The sequence below is a fragment of the Vulpes lagopus genome, chromosome 10 (genome assembly GCF_018345385.1).
Source record: "Vulpes lagopus strain Blue_001 chromosome 10, ASM1834538v1, whole genome shotgun sequence".
In the NCBI taxonomy this organism is placed as follows: domain Eukaryota; kingdom Metazoa; phylum Chordata; class Mammalia; order Carnivora; family Canidae; genus Vulpes; species Vulpes lagopus.
The window spans coordinates 65,290,277-65,309,499 of NC_054833.1; the positions used below are offsets into that span (position 1 = coordinate 65,290,277).

At 42.1% G+C, this 19,223-nt stretch overlaps 1 protein-coding gene and 1 non-coding gene across 3 annotated transcripts in view; both read right to left on the reverse strand.

Moving 5' to 3' along the window:
- Positions 1 to 5,915: 5,915 nt before the first annotated feature.
- Positions 5,916 to 19,223, reverse strand: part of TEKT3 (tektin 3) — a 40,333-nt gene continuing 27,025 nt past the window's right edge. The window contains exons 6-8 of one of the 2 annotated variants that reach the window (XM_041771839.1): positions 17,766 to 17,988; positions 14,572 to 14,726; positions 5,916 to 6,210 (exon numbers count right to left, since the gene is read on the reverse strand). In XM_041771839.1, coding sequence (XP_041627773.1) covers positions 5,994 to 6,210; positions 14,572 to 14,726; positions 17,766 to 17,988 — 595 coding nt within the window. In that variant the 3' untranslated portion in view covers positions 5,916 to 5,993. Of the gene's footprint in view, positions 6,211 to 14,566; positions 14,727 to 17,765; positions 17,989 to 19,223 lie in introns of both variants that reach the window. The other variant, XM_041771840.1, reaches the window with a different exon arrangement.
- Positions 18,813 to 18,915, reverse strand: LOC121501059. Its single transcript, XR_005990502.1, has one exon. It is a non-coding gene; the product is annotated as a U6 spliceosomal RNA (small nuclear RNA).

A 19,223-nucleotide genomic window follows, 5' to 3' on the forward strand; every position in this document is an offset into this window, starting at 1 on the left:
GTGATTGTAAAATAATACTTATAAAGTTCCTCTGCTCAGTACAAGTTGACTATCCCTATTATCATTATTATCATGTGTCAAGAGATGACCATCGGCCCAGAGGCTGGATGCCACTCATGCTTTAATTTTATGCAAATTTTCCAAAATTAAAGCTTTCCTAAATGCCTTTGTCCTCAATTCTAAATCCATCAGTGCCATCATTTTACACATTTGTTGTTGTTGTTGTTATCACTGAGAAGCAAAGCTATCTGGAGACCCTCTAACAGCATAAAATAGTGGTTAACAGCTCATATCCCAGTGTCAGATAAGGGGATTGAACACTCAATCCAGTATTTCTGTCTGAATAACCTCAGACTAGTTGCTTGACAACTGTGGGGTTATGCAATCTCTCTGGGTCTGTTTCCCCACTTGCAAAGTGGCAATAATAACTGCCTCATGAGATTGTTGTGTTATATGATGAGAACTTAATAATAGGCAATTCAACATACTTGTTTGGGCTGCCTGATGTGACATAAAAAATTATCCAAGAACTTAGTAGTTTAAGACAACAGTTTATTATTTCTTATGATTTTGTAGGTTGTCTGGGCAGTTCTGCCTCCAATGGTATCAGCAGAGGTACTGGGAAGGCAGGAAGGTTCCAAATGGTCTCATTCACATGACTGGCAGCAGGTGCTGGCCTCCCTACAAGCATCTGCAGTCGTTGGCTGAGGTTCTGATCCACACGAGCCTCTCCATGTGGCTGTTTGGGCTCCTTCACAGTATGGTCATCTCAGGATAGTCACACTTCTTACATGGCAGCAAGGCCTCAAGAGCACAAAAGCAGAAGTTTCCAGGCCTTCTCAAGGCCTCTGCCTGGAATTGGCACAGTGTTACACTGTATTCTGCTGTGTTAAGTGATCAGAAAGTGAGCCCATATTCAAGAAGAAGATAGGACTTTGCAAAGACATGAATACTTGGAGGTATGATTATTTTCCCCCAAGACCCTGAGAAATATCTACTACATCTAGCCTTTAGGAAACTGAGAAAGTTGCCTCTTCCAGCATTATTTTAAAGTGTCAGTGCTTTAGAGTGCCTGGGTGATAGTCAGTTGAGGGTCTGACTCTTGGTTTCAGCTCAAATCATGATCTCAGAGTGGTGGGATCGAGCCCCTGGTCAGGTTCTACACTCAGCAGGGAATCTGCTTGAGGATTTCTCTCTCTCCCTCTCTCCTCCCCCTGCCCTTCCCCTTTCTTATGTGCACGTGCTCTCTTCTTCTTTCTAACTCTCTCAAATAATAAATGATAAAAAAAATAAAGTGTTAATGCTTTAAACTTTCATTCTGTGGTGTGAATGGTGCTCTTAAGTCTTATCTGTGGCCCTGGCTTATTATTTTCCTCTCGGGTTGCCTGGCCTCATCTCTTAAAGAGCCTCCATCTTTGCTACACACATCATGTGGCCTGGGGTTGAAACGTGAAACCAGCCAGCTTGTTGCAAATAAATGGATATCCCCCAATATATGTAATGATTTTTGTTTGTTATCAGTAAATACATAGGTTTCAATAAAGAGCAGGTTCTCAGGCAAGCAGAGCACAATTTGGGAGGGGAGGGGACTGTAGGAAAAGCATCCTTATGTCTGAGTAACTGAGGAGCTAAAACACCCAAGACAAGAACCTTGAAACTTAGTCCAAGGCTATTACTTCACCTTACAGGGAGGAAGAAAAGTGAGAAAAATAAGCAATTTGTATGGTTCCCACAGCTCTATCCATCCATGCACAATGAGGTACCATTTAGAGCAGCAGTAAAAGGCTCCCTGTCCCTGACAAGCTCCTTCCTCACTGTGCCACAATGCCACCAGAATTGCTTTACAGTCCTGGTGAGCTCTTTAAAAGATTGTTTTGCTAGGGGCACCTGAGTGGCTCAGCAGTTGAGCATCAGCCTTTGGCTCAGGTCCTGATCCTGGGGTCCAGGGATCAAGTCCCACATCGGGGTCCTCACAGCGAGCCTGCTTCTTTCTCTGCCTATGTCTCTGTCTCTGTCTCTGTCTCTCTCTCTCTGTGTCTCTCATGAATAAATAACATTTTTAAAGAAAATTAAAAAATAAAAAGTCCTTTTGCTAAGAGGAAAAATCTCAGCAGGAGAAAGTGTCTCCTATTAGCTCCCAGAAAAACTAGCAAATAGCAAGGTCCAGAGAGAATGAGCCCTAGAAGACAAAACAGAACCTTTCTGATGTTGACGGAGAAAGATTTGAGCTGAGAAGGATTCAGAACAACTCAGAGCAGGGCTAACTGTATTTGTGTGGCCACTTCTCTGCCCTGGAACTCCTGCAGACAACACTATCCTCTGGCACCTCTCGATTCTTACCTGTTGAAGCTCACACAGGGCCTCAGCATCCTTCTTAATTTAGCACTCCACACATACACACTACCAAGGTCTAGAACTGGTCTGCAAGGTGAAAAAGATTGTCCAACTCTGGTGAAGAGATGAAATATTGTCTTTTCCCCTTGAATGCATGAATATATAGGGTTCCGAAAATACTGTCAGAGCTCTGTGGACCCAGAAGACTGGTCTTGGCAACCAAGTCAATGGTGAACCTGGTGCTGCTAGAAATAGTTGAAGGAAGGGTCAGGGCTAGCAGAGTGGAGATGAGCCTGGGGACACAGCAATAAACAGCCAGTCCGCCTCCTGTGCGCCTTGGGTCAGCCCTGCATACAAAGGAAAGGATTCCATCCCTACTCTCAGGGCAAAACAAAAATTATAACCTACAACCAGACCCCACCTCGGCTATTTACAGCATGAACTCAGAGCTCGAAAGTGCCAGGTGAGGTGTTTATGACAACACTTCCCCAGAGGCATAAATGGAAATTACTAAAATTATAGGTGACTTGGCTATTTAGGGGCAGTTACACGCATTTCTAAATCTGAATGATGCTTGGGGAGGTGGAAACCTTTGACATTCCAGCAGCCCTTCCTTAAAGCCACATACTAGTCAAGATACCTTGGGCCTGAATATATAAAGCCGCATCCCATGTTGATATTTGTAAGCCTGTGATTCTCAAACAGGGTCACACTTGGTGATTCTTCGCTCTTCGTGCATTTCAGCATTAGACTATTTACCCTCGTGAAGTGGCCACAATATTTAAGACCAGCAACCGAATGTTTATTTGTGGAACACAGGCTTGCCCACAGTTTACTGAAATAACAAGAGAACTGGCCTTTTTCTGCGTCTGAACTACGTTTTCTTCCCATCACATTCTTGTAATGCTGGCAACGTATGTTTAAGGGGGGGAAAGAAAACAATTCCACAAGCATATATTTCTTTTAAAAAAAGGTAGCAGGTCATGGAAAAAGTCACCAAGATTTTCCCTGAAACATATAACAAGTTCGAGACATGGGGAATTTGTTTATTCTTACTGTCGTCTAAAAGCGATGACTATCAACGCTTGATTGCTCTCATTGCCTAAGCGTTTGAGTGGCACTTAGAGGTCTTTGTTTCCATTAGAAGCAAAAGGAGAAGGATTTTATTTCTAAAATGATTTTTAAAAGAATACACGGAGACCACAAAAATACCCCTGGTCCAAGCTTACCATGTTTATGTCAACACTACTAGCATTTTGAGATATTTCATGAAATTGACTAACCAAGGTCTGAGATACTTTTAAGAGAGAGAGAGAGAGAGATGGATTTGGAGTCGATCAACAGTGGTTAGATAGGAGCAGGGAGGAAAGAGAGATGCTAGCTAGCTCATGGCAGAGAGGAGGTCTACACCTAAGTGACAGGGAGGAGATACAGAGACAAAGCCTTTCCCTTGGGTAAGCCCACCTTCCCATCTCAGAGCTTCCGCATCAAAGCATTCAAAGCCAGAATGCTGTTGACATCCTATCAGGTTGAATTCCAGGTGTTTAAATGCAAGTTCAGAAGACACTAGAAGATTTAGAAGAAATTACAAGTCAATAATCTTGAGATGAAGAAGAGCTTTCCCGTGTAACTCCAAAGGCATACTTAAACCATGGAAACACTTGTACACTTCCACCTCTGTACATTAAAAACCATAAACAAAATGTAAAGGCTGGTGCCATATAAAGAATCCACGTTCAGTACCTATGGTGAAAGTGTCGTATGATCAATATACAGGGAACTCTCAAAAACTAAATGGAAAGAAAAAGATAAATAGGGGAAACAGGCAAATTACAAAAACAAGCAATTAACAGAAAAAATCAAGGGTCCAGGGAACAATGCTCTCCCTACATCACTAGTGTCCAAAGATGTTAAAGCAATTAAGAAGAACATTTTTATGCTACTAAATGGTAAAAAAAAAAAAATCACAGTTATCAAAGATGTAGAAAGACAGGCCCTCTCATAGAGAGCTGGCTGGAGTGCAGAGTAACACAACTTTCAGGAGGGCAATATGACAACACACCATAAAAAAGTCTTTTTTTTTTTAATGTGCATAACTTCTGATCTAGCGATTCCATATCCTTAGGAAAATATTAAAGATGTTTGCAAACATTTAACCAACAAGATAAAATCATGTCTATGTTTTTATGATAAGAGTGAGGCATGGTATAAGTAGCCAGTGATAGAAATTGGTTATAGAACATTCTAGAATCTCAATGCAATGGTACATCAATGAGTCATTAAAATGAAGCTGTAAAAAGAATGTTTAATGACATGGAAAATGTGCATATGATTAAGTGGAAAAAGCATAAATGAGCTGAAATGAATGAGGCACAGAGAATGATATCAGACACATAGTAGGTGCTGGCTGCTTTATTTGGAATCATTCCAATTTTGATAGGAACGCCAGTGTATAAATACAGAAATAAAACTCCGTGTATGTCAAAATACCTAGTCAGTTTAGAAATATAGAAGACATTATCTTCTTTTGCTGTCTGTATTTTCTCAAGTTCCCACAGGCAATATGTATTGTTTTTTTAGAGGTAGAAAGGGAAGGTTTTCAAAAGCGATGCTGTGGGTAAACAGCCAATAACATATTTACATATGTAAATAACCATAAACATTACATATTACCCATATACGTAGCTAAACATTCTATACACATAGAGTTAAAGCCAAAGCACAGAAAATAAAATGTTGACAAACCTCAGTGATCATTTCTGGGTCTTATGATAATGTGTACATTTTGGGAGTGTGTGTGTGTGTGTGTGTTTCTCCATTTCCAAAATATGTCATGCAAATGTTTTTCATTTATAATAAAGAAAAAGTTATTTTAAACAATAATCCCTGGGATACCACAGGACCTCCTGGAATTTAAGCAATGCTCAATTTTGCAACCCATGGTAGGGACAACGCCTCTGTCATCCTGGACCCCTTGTACTCAGTTCCCATGGAGTTACCAAGTCCCGTTGATTGCTTAGAATATGTTTTGCATTTCTCCTTTCTTTGTTTCTACTGCCATCACTCTAATTTCATTGCTCAATCGCGATTTCATAAGGCCATTTCCCTGCTCGGAGATGTCCGTCAACTCCCCTCAACTCCTTGACCTGGTGATGAAGGCCTCCCCATGTTATATACCCTCCATATGAATCACAGTGAAACTTGTCCTCCTACTATTGTTCCAAAAGTACTGCATATTATTCCACCTTTGTTTGTGCTCAGATCACCACATACCCAAGAGTTTTTGTCCTTTCCTCTGGGTTTCCTTTGAGACAGAGCTGAAAATCCACCCTATTTGTGATTCCTGCCTCCACCACCTCAGAGGAAATACATTTCTACTTTCCAGCCCATTTGTGTTATTCAGAGAACAAGAATAACACAAATAATCTTTTTTTTAACCTTCTCATTAGATTGATTATATTTCTTTATATCCCTTCCATAGCTCAGAAACCTAATAAATAGTAGAAAATGAAGGTTTGGGCGTAAACAAAAGACTTTCCAAGACAGGACACTGGTACATTTCTAACAACACAATCCTTTATTTGGTGAATATATTAGCACTCAGTTTAAATTGCTGCCACAGGGTTTTGGTTCCACTTTTCCAGTTCCTGGTGGGGTCCCTAACAGAAGCCCACCAGCCGGAGGGTGTTGGGGAAGGTCTTGCGCATGCTCATGCATTTTTCCTGGTCAATGTACAGGGAATTGGCTTTGACAGCCAGGTCATGCTCCAGTGTGGCTTTGGTGTGGACCAGCGACTGCAGGGTGTCCTCCGCTTCCCTCAGGCGCTGCTGCAAGGTCTGGATGGTGTCATCCACCTCATACACTTCATTAACAAGACTGTGTAAGGAAAGAAGCACCCGATTAGCTTAGCAGAAGTCACATCCCTAAGGCTGGTTATGTGCTGAATTAAGGGCCTGCATGGTTACTGAATTCCTATTAGAAGGTGGCTGCTGGGCTGAGTGCACATGCGTCATCCCAAAGTCAGAACAAATGTGCAGAGGAAGCAGTACTTGGGCTTCCTTGTAGGTCTGGTATCAGGCCAGGGCCACATCCCTTAACAATGCCCAGGATCCAAAAGGCAAACTAAGCATATTTTAGGGATACCATCAAATTTTTGTACACACACACACACACACACATTAAATTATTACATTTTTTAGAAGAGGGAAAACTTATAAACATGTGACACTTTTTTAAATAGTAAATAGTAAAGATGTGAAAAATCAAAACTTAGCTGGACTTTCTTACGTTACTATTTTATCATGGCAATTCTTTTCATTGTTAGGAGGAGGGGGGATACCCAACTTTACTCAATGGCTAGAATTCAGCACAATTTGTCAACATATCCTGGTGGTGGCCGTGGTAGAGGTTAGTTAATGAGGCATTCCTGAAATTATAATGCCCGTGCCCCCCAGCAACATCCCAAGGCAATGCCTCAAGTTCCCAGACTAAATATATTTGTAATTGTTGAAAACGTAATAGGACAAGATAATGTTTAAAATCAGCTATATAAGTGGTGAAACAGGTTGTAGCTCTAATTACCTTGTGATGATAAAAAATGACACATTCTTCATTAAGACAAAAAGAAAAAAATCATTTCATAGAAAAACCTATCACATCTCCTCAAATTATATTAGTCAATATTGTTTTAATATTTATTTCTCTGATTATTAGAGAAACTTCCCTGAGTGTCTACTGGCCTTGTTGCTTGCATTTCTTCTGTGAACTGCTTCTCTCTTTTGCTCCTTTCTACTGAGGTATAACTATTTATCTTACTCATTTGCAAAGAGCTCTTTCCATATTAGGCATATTGATCTTTTTTTGTCTGCTTTGCTCCTGACAAATGTTTTCCCTGATTTCTTTTTTTTCTTTTTAATTTTGGTTATGATGTGTTTTCTATACATAAGATTTCAAATTTTTACAGTAAGCCAAATCTTTTTCTTTATGATTTCTTCCATTGTGTTTATATTTAGAAAGTCTTTCTCTCTCTTTTTGGGGGGCAATTAAACAGAGGCTCCTTTACCCACTGATTTGGCCAATTATATTGAAGAGAGATGACTATGTGGCCACTTAAGAGAAAAGATAGGGAACAGTTTATAAAAAGACAATAATAATAATAGTAACACATTTATTAACTACTTTGTTATATATGGTATATAACATATATGTATTATATATACACACTCTACATGTAGTATTTATATATATAAATATATATCCATTGTATATACTATCCTAAGGACTTTCCACAATCAAAAAATTTATTATTAATTTCATAACAACACCATGAAGTAGATACTATGATTATCCCCATTTTACAGATGACAAAACTGAGGTATAAGGAATTTAGGTTACTCTCCTTAGAGTTTTGCATGGAGTGACCTATTGGCTGCCTTTAATTACCATGCTGCTCCCTGCCTGATCCTGGTCAGTTGAAAACACAACTCCAAATTTAACAAATTGTAAGTAGTGCTTGAATATTAAAGTTTTCTTTATTTGGGAATTCATTTATCTGCAGACTGGAGGTGCACCGAGTTAATTAAAATATACAGTAATACAGGGGTCCTGCCTGCCTCATTTAGTAAAACATGCGACTCTCAATCTCAGGGTCATGAGTTCAAGCCCCACTTTAGGTGTGGAGCCTCCTTAAAAAAATAAAAATAGAAAAATAAAATAAAACATCCACTAATGTAAAGAGAATGGTGATGATAACCACAGACCACATAAAGATGTGTGTGTCCCTAGGGATAGAAAGGAATTTCACCATCATAGAAAAATATCCAGGCCATGTTAAAATCATTATACCAAGGCAACAGTCTAGCTTCACAGAACTCTGTAACTGGAAAATAAATGTGAGAGGTCACCAAGCCCAGCTTCCTTGTTTCACAGACAAGGAGACTGAGCCAGGAGACTGATGAACTGCCTTCTCCACAGGCACGCGGCTCACATGTGTTTATAAGCTTCACACAGTTATCCAGGAAACTAAGAAGGAAATAGGGAGTCTCACTGGCCATAATAAGGAACTGGGTCCCATTTCCTGCCCCTACCGTCTCAGCTCCCTGCAAGAGGCAGAAGCAGAGACCAGGGAAGTGGCTTCAGGATCCAGGACCCTTTTGGGTAAGACCATTTCTATTTGTAATCCCCACAGTGTAGGGTTACTGGGTAAACACACAGGATGCCTCAGATAAATCTGAATTTCAAAGAAATGTGCATTTTTTTTAGTGTAGGTATTTTTTTAATTGTGACCAAAGACACACAACATAGAATTTACCGTCTTAACCACTTTTAGGCGAATGGTTTAGTGGTGTTACCTGCATTCACACTGTTGTGCAACCATGACCACCGTCTATTCACAAAACTCTTTATCTTGCAAAACTGAAACTCGGTCCTCATTGAACATTAACTCTCCATCCCCCTGGGGCCCTGGTAATCACCATTCTACTTTCCGTCTCCCTGAATATTACTGCTCTATGATCCTCATACAGGTGGAATCACGCAGTGCTTGTCCTTGTGTGACTGGCTTATTATTTCACTCAGTGTAATATCCTGAAGGTTCATCCATGTGGTAGCAGGTGTCAGAATTCCCTTCCTTTTTAAGGCTGAATAATATTCAGTCTATGTATTTTCACTTGGCACAAGGCTTTTTTTAGTAGAAGTATTTTATGCAGTATTTGGGATATATTTATACTAGAAATTATTCATTGTTTACTGAAACTCAAATTTTACTGGCCATCCTGTGTTTTGATTTGCAAAATTGGGCAACACTACCACAAGGGCCAGTGTCATACCAGCACAAAGTAGGCTCTCAAAGAATATTAAGATGGCACCAAAGCAATAACTTTTCTACCCAAACCTCTCATGCTCTCTTCTTTGGCACATTTTTAAGGAGGGCACCAAATCAGAAGCCACTGTGTAGACAGAATGGCGGGAAGACAAGAGGGCAGGAAGGGGGGGTGGTTCTCATTTTGTACCCCGTAGAGATCTGTATTCATTGAATTCAGTTTAACATCAGAATGCATCTTGATCTTACTTGTGAAATTAAACAAGAAAACTTTCAGAGAAAAATATGGTAAAAAGTTTGACTTAAAAGAATAAAGGAATAATCTCTTTGCAGTATTATCTTATCTTGCGTAGTAGTATGAGGAAACAGCATTCACACCTAACAATAACCTATATGCTGTAGCCACATGACGGAAGGAATGCAAGCAATACTTTGAGAAAAAAGAATTTGTACTTGTCACGGGGGAAGAAACTCACAATATGATGTTCGTTGAAAAAATCAAGATAGGGGCACCTGGGTGGTTCAGTGAGTTAAGCGTCTGTCTTCAGCTCAGGTCATGATTTCAGGGTCCTGGGATTGAGGCCTGCATCAGACTCCACACTCAGGGAGGAATCTGCTTGTCCCTCTTCCCCTCCCTTCTCCTCCCCTGCTCATGCTCACATGCATGCACTCTCTTTCTTAAATAAATAAATAAATAAATAAATAAATAAGAAAGAAAGAAAGAAAGAAAGAAAGAAAGAAAGAAAGAAAGAAAGAAGATAGAAAATCCCATAGGAAAAAAAGAAAGAAAGAAAGAAAATCCCATAGGCAGCTTGATCACAATTTTGTCAACATACCTGGTGGAAATACAACAAAATGCTAACTCTGGTTTTCCCTCAATGGCAACAAAGAATTGAAGATGGGTTTTATTTTTTACTTCCTTTTTCTGATTTTTCCCCCCATCATGAGCAGATAGATACTACTTTTAAAGCCAGAAGGAACACGGTTAAATATTTTATAAAATGGAAACACAATTTTGAGGGACTTAAACTCTTTTTGGCTTTTAGAGACCAACACAACAGGGCGACGGGGCCAACTTATCTTGCTGGGACAGCACGACAATCAGATTATGATGGTCTAGAAATGCCCAGGAACTGCTCTCCCATGCCCACCTCTGGGCACACCCTCCTTCAAGGATGTGCCAGCTGCTGGCTGACCCTGGCTGAGGGAGGGAGTGGAATATATGTGTCACCAGCACCCCAGGCCATCTGAGGTCCCATCTCAGGCCAAGGGGACATGGTCTTTGCAGATGCTAACCAAAGCATCTTGATCACCCACCACACCCACTGTGCCCTTCCTTCTCTGCTCTGCAAGCAAGTCTTTGAATATGCTTGCTCTGTCTCGGACCTCAGCAACTTCACCCTTCCCGTCTCCACTGCCCAAAATACCCTTTTTTGTTTTTAAAAATTTTATTTATTTGAGAGAGAGAGAGAGAGAGAGAGAGAGAGTATGAGAGAGAGGAGCAGAGGGAGAAGTAGATCTCCTGCTGAGCTGGGAGCCCAATGCAAGGCTCAACTCCAGGACCCTGAGATCATCACATGAGCCAAAGCATCTGCTTAGCCAACTGAGCCACCAGGCATCTCAGCCCAGAACATTCTTACCCTACTTTTCATCCCACTAATTAATGCCATCCTCAAAGCCCAAATGTGAAGACACTCTTCAAGAACTCCCTCCCTCACCCCTAGGACTATTTTGCTACCTAATGGCATGTGTTCCAAGAGCACCAACTCTTCTGCAGCCCTCCTGGCACTTGGCTGGGCCTGTTTGTTACATCTTCCCTGCAGGCCATCAGCACAACAAAAGCAACAGCTCCCTGAGCCCACCTTCCTCGTGGGTGCATCTGCAGCCCCTTCTGCAGTCCACAGGCATCCCAAAAATACTTGTGGGATGAAGACCACTTCCCAGCCCCAGGTGAGAGAGGTCACAGAAGGAGATGGGGAGCTGCCTGGAAGTCCAAGTTCACAGAGTCTTCAGAGAACAAGAACCAGAGCCCAGGTGACAAAGAGGAAGCACAAGCTGGAGGGGAAGCCTGGAGGGAAGCTTGGAGGGATCCACTTCCAAGACAGTCCAGGAGGAAGAAGACACCACAAAGGGTCCCCAGAAGGCTCAGAGAAGCAACAACAAGCTGTGAAAACAGATCCACACAGCGCATCTCCCTTCATCTTAGAACCTGCACTGTTTTCTCACTTTTTTTTTTTTTTTTTTTTTTTTTAGAAAAGGAATTGAAGATCCAAGAACGCAGGCAGCTGGTGCCTTGCCTTGCACTGCTACATGAGTACAGCTGGGAGATCCTGCACTTCCCTCCCTGTGCCCTTAGAAACACATTTTCACCCATCTTTCAAGGCCACATCTCTCCCTCTGCTTCCTTGTTCTTGGCAGATCACAGAAAGCTGTTCTGCTGAAACCATTCATTTTGGGGGGAAATTGCAGAACTGAAAAACATTTTGCATTCAAATACAAATAAAGCTACTGTCATTTTTTTTTAATGCACCAAGATTATTGAAGTAAAGCAGAGCCTGGTCTGGCCTGCCGCCACCAAAGATGCCAAAAATGTTTAGAATTACTTTTGCAAGAACCCGTTCAGAAAATGTTAAATGAAAACAAAAGTCTCAAAATGAAAACTGCAATTTTTCTCCATCCTTGCTTCTCTGAGTCCTTGGTCCTTTGGACCACGATGCTTTAAAAACAAATCTTTACAGAAACAAAAGTAGGTTTTGTCCTAAAGTCTATAAAGGAGAAATGGACATGGTATGGATTCTACAGGAAGCAAAGGGAGGGTGAATTCCATGTAGCTGTGAAGTGAAGAAAAAAAGGAAAAGTCATTCAGCTTCTGTGGAGCAACCTCCCATGCCTCATTTGTCTGAAAACTCCAATGTCAAATTAGACCACTACTCAAAATCCTTTTAAAAAGCAGCCTGGGTTTGTCTGGTGCCAGTGTGAACAATTTATGTATCCCTGTCTCTACTCCTGGTGACTCTGCAGAAACTTCCAGAGAAAGAAACTTCACTCAGCTTCCCCTAATAAGATTTGCAGAAAGCCACAATTCATGATCTAAGCCTAACTGGCCAGATGTCTGAGCTCTCACTACCATGCTCTTCAAAAGCACGGGGACACGGCAGACTGGCCACCCGGGCACCTGCCTGGCCTCCGGAGTGGAGAACAGCTTATCCTAAATCATGAACGGGCTATGTAGGAATAGGGGTTCTCTAGAACCCACTTGGGGAAACGTGTAGCCATCCTGGATGCACACCCATATGGCTACGGCCCAGACAACGGCTCCACAAGGAGAAATGCAGCTAATCCATTGGCATATATTCTAGAACATGCTTCTTAGCACCCAACACAGACAACATGCATGCTGTACAGTGGGGTGTTTTGCTGTAAGGATCTCCTCTGTGACCCTCAGTTTCATCCTCTGTGTGAGAGAGAAATAGGGATACAGTACCTGCCTTGCCAGCTCACTGCATGAGGGCAATGCCTCCATGTGGGCATTGAGGGAGTTGGATGGGATCGGGCATGCAACAGGGAGATGGATGGTAAAAGCACCATACATGTGAAAGATGGGGAAAGCAAAAGCAAATGGTTGGTTTGGTTGAAAAGAGCTCCGCAGTGAGGCAGGCAAGGGCTTAAACTGTGCCTCTACTTACCACATCACACAACCTGCTTCTGCCTCATTTTCTTTATTTGTGAAATGCAGATCATGAATGAGGGCTGAGGATGGGGCTCGCACAGAATGAGATCCATACATGGTGGCAACTACTCTACTCTTGCCATTTCAGCATCTTTCTCCTCTTCATCATTGTTGGCCTCACGACGATCTCCCTGACTTGCTTCCTAGGATCAATCCTTTGTCATGAGAAGGGAATCCCATCATGGAACCAGGTAGGGGACAACACTAGTGGCATCTCCCCACAGCACCAGAAAGGAATTTGGAGTTCAAGAGTGGCCGCTTTGGTTCCTCCAGGTGCTATAAATTTGATTTGCTTCTGTGCAGGGCATTTCGTGACCTGAGAAGAGTGATGAAGAAATCAGAAAGAAATGGCAAGCCGGCCAGTATTGGGAAGCTGGAAATGAAGCCAGAACGCTGGGGGAGAAAAGCTTTGCCCAATTCCTGACAAGACCATCCAAAAAGGAATGTTCAAAGTTAAAAATGATCATCATAGGGGATCCCTGGGTGGCTCAGCAGTTTAGCGCCTGCCTTTGGCCCAGGGCGTGATCCTGGAGTCCTGGGATGGAGTCCCACTTCAGGCCCCCAACATGGAGTCTGCTTCTCTCTCTGCCTCTCTCTCTCTCTCTCTTTCTCTCTATGTCTATCATAAATAAATAAATTTTTAAAAAATGATCGTCATAATAAAAGGCATCTAGTGTTTGGGAGATAAATGGCGGCACCAGAGTCATGCCGCCATGTATATAGGGGAGAGGACTGTGCTTGATGAAGACAGCTGGTTTCAATTTCTACTGAGAACAGAACAAACTGAAATGAATCTGAGGTAGTCCTAGGGGACCATGAGGATGGTCTTAATGAGGAGAGAAGATATCAAATGCCAAGAGAGGCCAATGAGAACAAATGGGTGAGAACAAATAGAAAGGGGTCAGTGGAACTGGTACCACAAGTCCCTTTTCTAATGAGTCCCAGGCACTGAAAACCACACAGCAAGCAACATACTCTGCTGCTTATAAGAGAGGTGTTCTGGAAACTCCTGACCCCTGGGAAGCACAGAGAAACCCAGAGGACCCATCGGCCCCACTCAATGAGGCTTAACATTTATCACTTGTTTTGTTTTTGTTTTTTTTTTTTTGCATACAGTGTTGATTTTATGTCCTTTTTTTTTTTAAATTGTGGTAAAATGTACATACAAAAAATTTACCCTCTCAACTATTTTTAAGTGTACAGTGCAGTGGTGTTAAGTACTTTAAAACTGGGACACCTGGGTGGCTCAGTCATTGAGTGTCTGCCTTCGGCTCAGGGTGTGATCCCAGGGTCCCGGGATCGAGTCCCACACCAGGTTCTCCACAGGGAGCCTGCTTCTCCCTCTGCCTGTGTCTCTGCCTCTGTGTGTGTGTCTCTCATGAATAAATAAATAAAATCTTTAAAAGAAAAAGTACTTTCAAACTATTGTGTATCCATCACCACCATCCATCTCTGGAACTTAACCATCATCCCCAACTAAAACTCCATGCCCATTATTAATAATTATTAACACTTTCAAAGAAGGCTCCTAGACAATGACTGTTAGTGTGCTCTTCCATGTGACAGCAGAAAGCGACTTTATAAAGAACATGGAGCCGCCACCATGGGGCAAGTGGGTTGCCCGGTGGGTTGCTCCAAGGTGCACCCTGACCTTGCCCCTCCTGCCAAGGGCACACTCCCACCTCACCGTAGCTGAGCCATGTCCCGGCAGAGTTCTATGTTGGGTCTCCTCGTACGCTCGTCCAGTCTGGTCTGAGCCACCTTCAGGAAGGCAGACTTGTCTTTGATGGCCTTCTTGATGGATTCTATGGTCATTTCAGTCTGGAAAATCTCCTGCAGGGTCTGTAAGAAAAGAAGCAAATGCTTGAGGCCTCTTGCATTTAAGGCTTGAGGCCTGCCTTGCCCTCTCCACTGGGCGGGTGGATTCTCTCAAGGCCTTTTTCCCTCCCTGTCCTCCAGACTCTCTGGAGAGCTGACTGTGTGTGTGTCTCTTCCCTCTCCAGGGGAAATCTGCCAGGCCGGGGGTATTTATACCACAGAAATGAGCAAATATGACAAAATGGCGCCCCCTCCCACCCACAGCCCCCAGATCACCCGTCGTTAAAAATTCACATGTGTGCATAACTCTGAAAAAAAGTGAGGCTGTGAGGTTTGAGGGGCCCTTAGGTCATCCTCACATAGCATGTCCTGCCTCTTTTTCTTCTTACCAGTGTCCACGGAGATATTTTCCGGCTGGTGGAGGATTTGCCTTGAAGCAAATCAAGTTCAAGTTCCTGGGTGTCTCACTTATAAAGAAGGAGTACTATACAGGATGCTATTCAGAATCCTGATTTTATATTATTTTTTCTTAAAGAATGCCCCCCCCCAAACTGTATAAACCTGAGTCCTTTCTTGGTCTTCTCTCCCACCTATGCTCCGACAACTCTTCTTTCTTCTACAGCTTTGACCTCTGCACTCCCAGTTCTCCAAGTCCACTTAGCACTGCCCCCCACTTACTCAACTACCTTCCTGTGGACTGAAAACACACCCCAATGTCCCCCAAATTCTTATAAAACCTCATGTCTTTACCACCACGCTCTCACGCAGTCCCACCTGGGTATTCTCCAGCCGGTACCCTCCCACCTCCTGCTCCCAGTCCTCATGGCACACATTCCATAACGGTCTTGTTCACTCCCTCTACTGAGACCAGCAAATCTCCAGGTGGCCCCTCTACACCTGGACCCAGTGGCCCTCATGAAACTGCACTCTCAGAGTCAATAAGAATCCTCCCCGATATCTCCCTCTCATTGAAACTCTTGCCCTGCTTGTCTTCTCTGGCCAAGCACTGTCCTAATTCCCAGCCTCTCTCTCTAGCTGCTCCTCACCACTTCCAGTGCAAGGCTGTATCTTAAGCCACTTCTCTGCTCTGTCCCTTCTCCCCTCTCATGTAGTGTAACATCAGGGAGATGTTACACTTGCATAATCCAGGAGCCCTGAAATCCATCACTTCAGCTTTGACCTCCCTCCCAAGCTTTCAACAACATGTTGAAGATCATTGCACTGTCCCTATCACCAAAGCCACCCTTGGGGGCTCCCTGTCCCCCTGAAGCTATCCCTATCTCTCACCAACAGAAATAACTCCTCCTTCTGCAGCTGTTTCATCTGCAGCTCCAAGTTCTTTTTACACCTTTCTGGTCTTTTCTACTTTCATGTCTTGTCTCAATCCAAATACAAGGTGGCAGAGCCAGTGTGTTGTTGATCAGCGTATGCCCCCAAAGTCCCCAGCACAGTACTTCGAATGTAGCCATTCTGGCCCAAATACTGTCCTCTTTCCCAGCCCCAGAAAGGCTCCTGTGTTGACATCCTAATCCCCAGTATCTCAGAATGTGATTGTTTTTGGAGATGGAGCCTTTGAAAGAGGTAATTGCGTTAAAATGAGGTCATTATGGTAGGCCCCGGTGCAAAATGACTGGTGTCCTTAGAAGAAGGGGAGATTAGGACACAGGCACGCATAGAGGGAAGAGCACGTGAGGACCTAGTGGGGGTTGGCCATCTGCAAATCAAAGAGAGAGACCTCAAATAAATAAATAAATAAATAAATAAATAAATAAAAACAAAGAGAGAGACCTCAGAAGAGATCAACTCTGCTGACACCTGGATCTTGTACATCTAGCTTCCAGAATTGGGAGGGGGTGGGGGGAGTGACTTCTGTTGTTTAAGTCATACAGTCTGTAGTGTTTTGTTGTGACAGCCCCAGAGAACTAAAGCAGAAGTAAATAAAAATTTGTTGAACAAAGGGACTCCATCAGATGAGCCTTCCAGAGGCCTTCAGAATAGCTTCATACTGCCCAGTGAACACCTTCCCATGGATGTCTTCTACAGTGTGGCTCCAGGCTGCCTTTGCAGGCTTCTCTCCCAGGACACACACCATCCATTTACTGACCTGAACTCCACTTTTCACTGGCTACCTCCTGAGGCTTCATTCAAGACATCACCCTGCCGGAATGTTCACCTCTTTCTCCAAACCCCAACAACACTTTCTACATTTGCTGTTTGACAACTGCAATTTCTAATTTTCTATTGATATTAATTGTTCGTGAGCTTTTCATAAACGTGCACATCTTGACAAATATAAGCTCCTGGGTGGCACGCCGCCTGGCCCAATAAATATCTGTCGCCCAAAGAAAACAACATGAGAAGGGAAATTGCTGTAGTCTAAGAAAACATGGTGCCCTCAGTTGGATAATACCTCCTTCCAGCACACATGGCTGACTGTGTCAGGTTCTTAAAATAAAACATGAAAACCTATAGGCAGCAAAATCCACAGAAATAATAAGGGCTCCAAGACTGACGCTAAATAAAGAGCTCTTTGTTTATCTTGAAACATTCAAATTCTGCATAAATCCTTCATTTTATTGTCACTCTAAAATGCTTATGCTTGGAGCACTTTAAAAAGTTCAATATCAGAAACACTCTTGATCCACCTAATAGTTTCCTGTATTTGGTTTTGTATTCCAGAAAAAGGGCCTGAAATAATTTCACAGAAAACATTCCTCCCATATGTTCTAATAATAAATTCACTTCCTAGTTACATACAGTGATTCATTAAACTTTAATCATAATATTTTTGTTTCTATTAAATGCTAGGAACCTTTCAATGCATAGTGCATTCTTTGTATTCCAAAAACCAGGGGATTCCAATTTCATTTTGACACCTGGCTACTTGGCTAAAATAAATGGTGTGCTTTGTACTGTTTTTAATTTTTCTTAGTCTGCACGGCCAGGAGGCCATGCATCTTATGGTGTCGCTCCAGGAATGGTGAGAGATCTGTGGTCCCAGAGCCCCCTCCCCTGTTCTATCTATCCAGGTCAGCTAACGGGTACCACCAGCGCTTGATTTACCTTCGCTAAGTGAACCTGAATCTTATTTTTAGCATCTGCAGTCTCAGCAATGCGATTGGTGAAAGATACATTCACTTTGTTGAATTGATTCCACATCTCATTGGCAGTCACAACCAAGAGGTTTTGAATGTCATCTCTTAGCTTGGCAGAGGCTGCGCGTTCACTTTGGGAACGGAGAATATTGTCATCTGTAAATTTGGCCCAGGACTCAGGCACTGAGACTCTGGGGAAAAAAAAAAAAAAAAGGTAGAACCATACAATGGTAACAATGATGAGTCAGCCTGGACAGTCTGTAGGCAATCATTCATTTTGTAAAAGGAGAAATCCCCTATCACTGAATCCTGGTTTTACTACATAAAATGTAAACATCAGAGGAAAGCTTATTGAAAATTTTTCTTAATTGTTCCTTATTTTCCTGCTTAGTTTCTGTAAATCCAAAGCATACACCAAGTCCTCTGCCACTCGTCAGCCAGGGGGCGGGGAGCAGTGGGGAAGGGATGGATGAAGGATGCGAGTATGTTGGTTCACAAGAAGTGTGTCTCCCCAGTCCAATAAGCAAATGAGAAAATATCCAGTGTCAGGAGTAATCAGAGTACTAAATGAAAGCAGCAACATACTAATAACCCTTTATCAGATTAGCAAAGACTGAAGAGAATGGTAATTTTCTGGTGTGCATGTTTTTAAAAGTTTTCTCTCATATCTTGCAGGCAGGGTTGTTGAATTGGTACAATCATGCCAGAGGACAACATACACCAAGAACCTATCAAATGTAACCCAGAAATTCCATTTACAGAATTTTTTTTACTGTGATATAACTAACATATAACATTGCATTAGTTTCAGGTAGATGTACAGCATAATTATTTGATACATGTCTACATTGCAAAATGATTCTCACAATAAATTTCCTAATTACCTATCGCCATACATGGTTACAATTATTTTTTTCTTTGGATGAAAACTTACATTCTACTCTCTTAATAACTTTCAAATATACAATACAGTATCATTAACTATAGTCATGAATCTCTATTTTACATCTCTAGACTAAAAATAATGTGCTTCGTGAATTTGTGTGACATCTTTGCCCAAGCCCCATGTTAATCTTCTTGACATTGTTCCAATGTGAGTATATGTGCTGCTAAAGCAATATAAAAATTTGTCCTAAGGAAATAATGCTCCCAAAAAACTTGAGGCCATTAATGTTCAGCAATATTTACGACTATCCTTGAAAACCTTAAAACAGTCTAAGTGTCCAAAAGTAATAGAAAAAGTTGGTAAATTACCATACTTTTAAATGAGTGATCCATATGGCATGCAGACTCATGTTGTAGCATATTTTCACAGTTTTTATAAATCAGGAAATGAAAAGTCAGACAGACTATATAAACAGTATGTGTGTAATGCCATTCTTTAAAAATATAAATCTGTATCTATATGTGTGGAACAATATTGGAA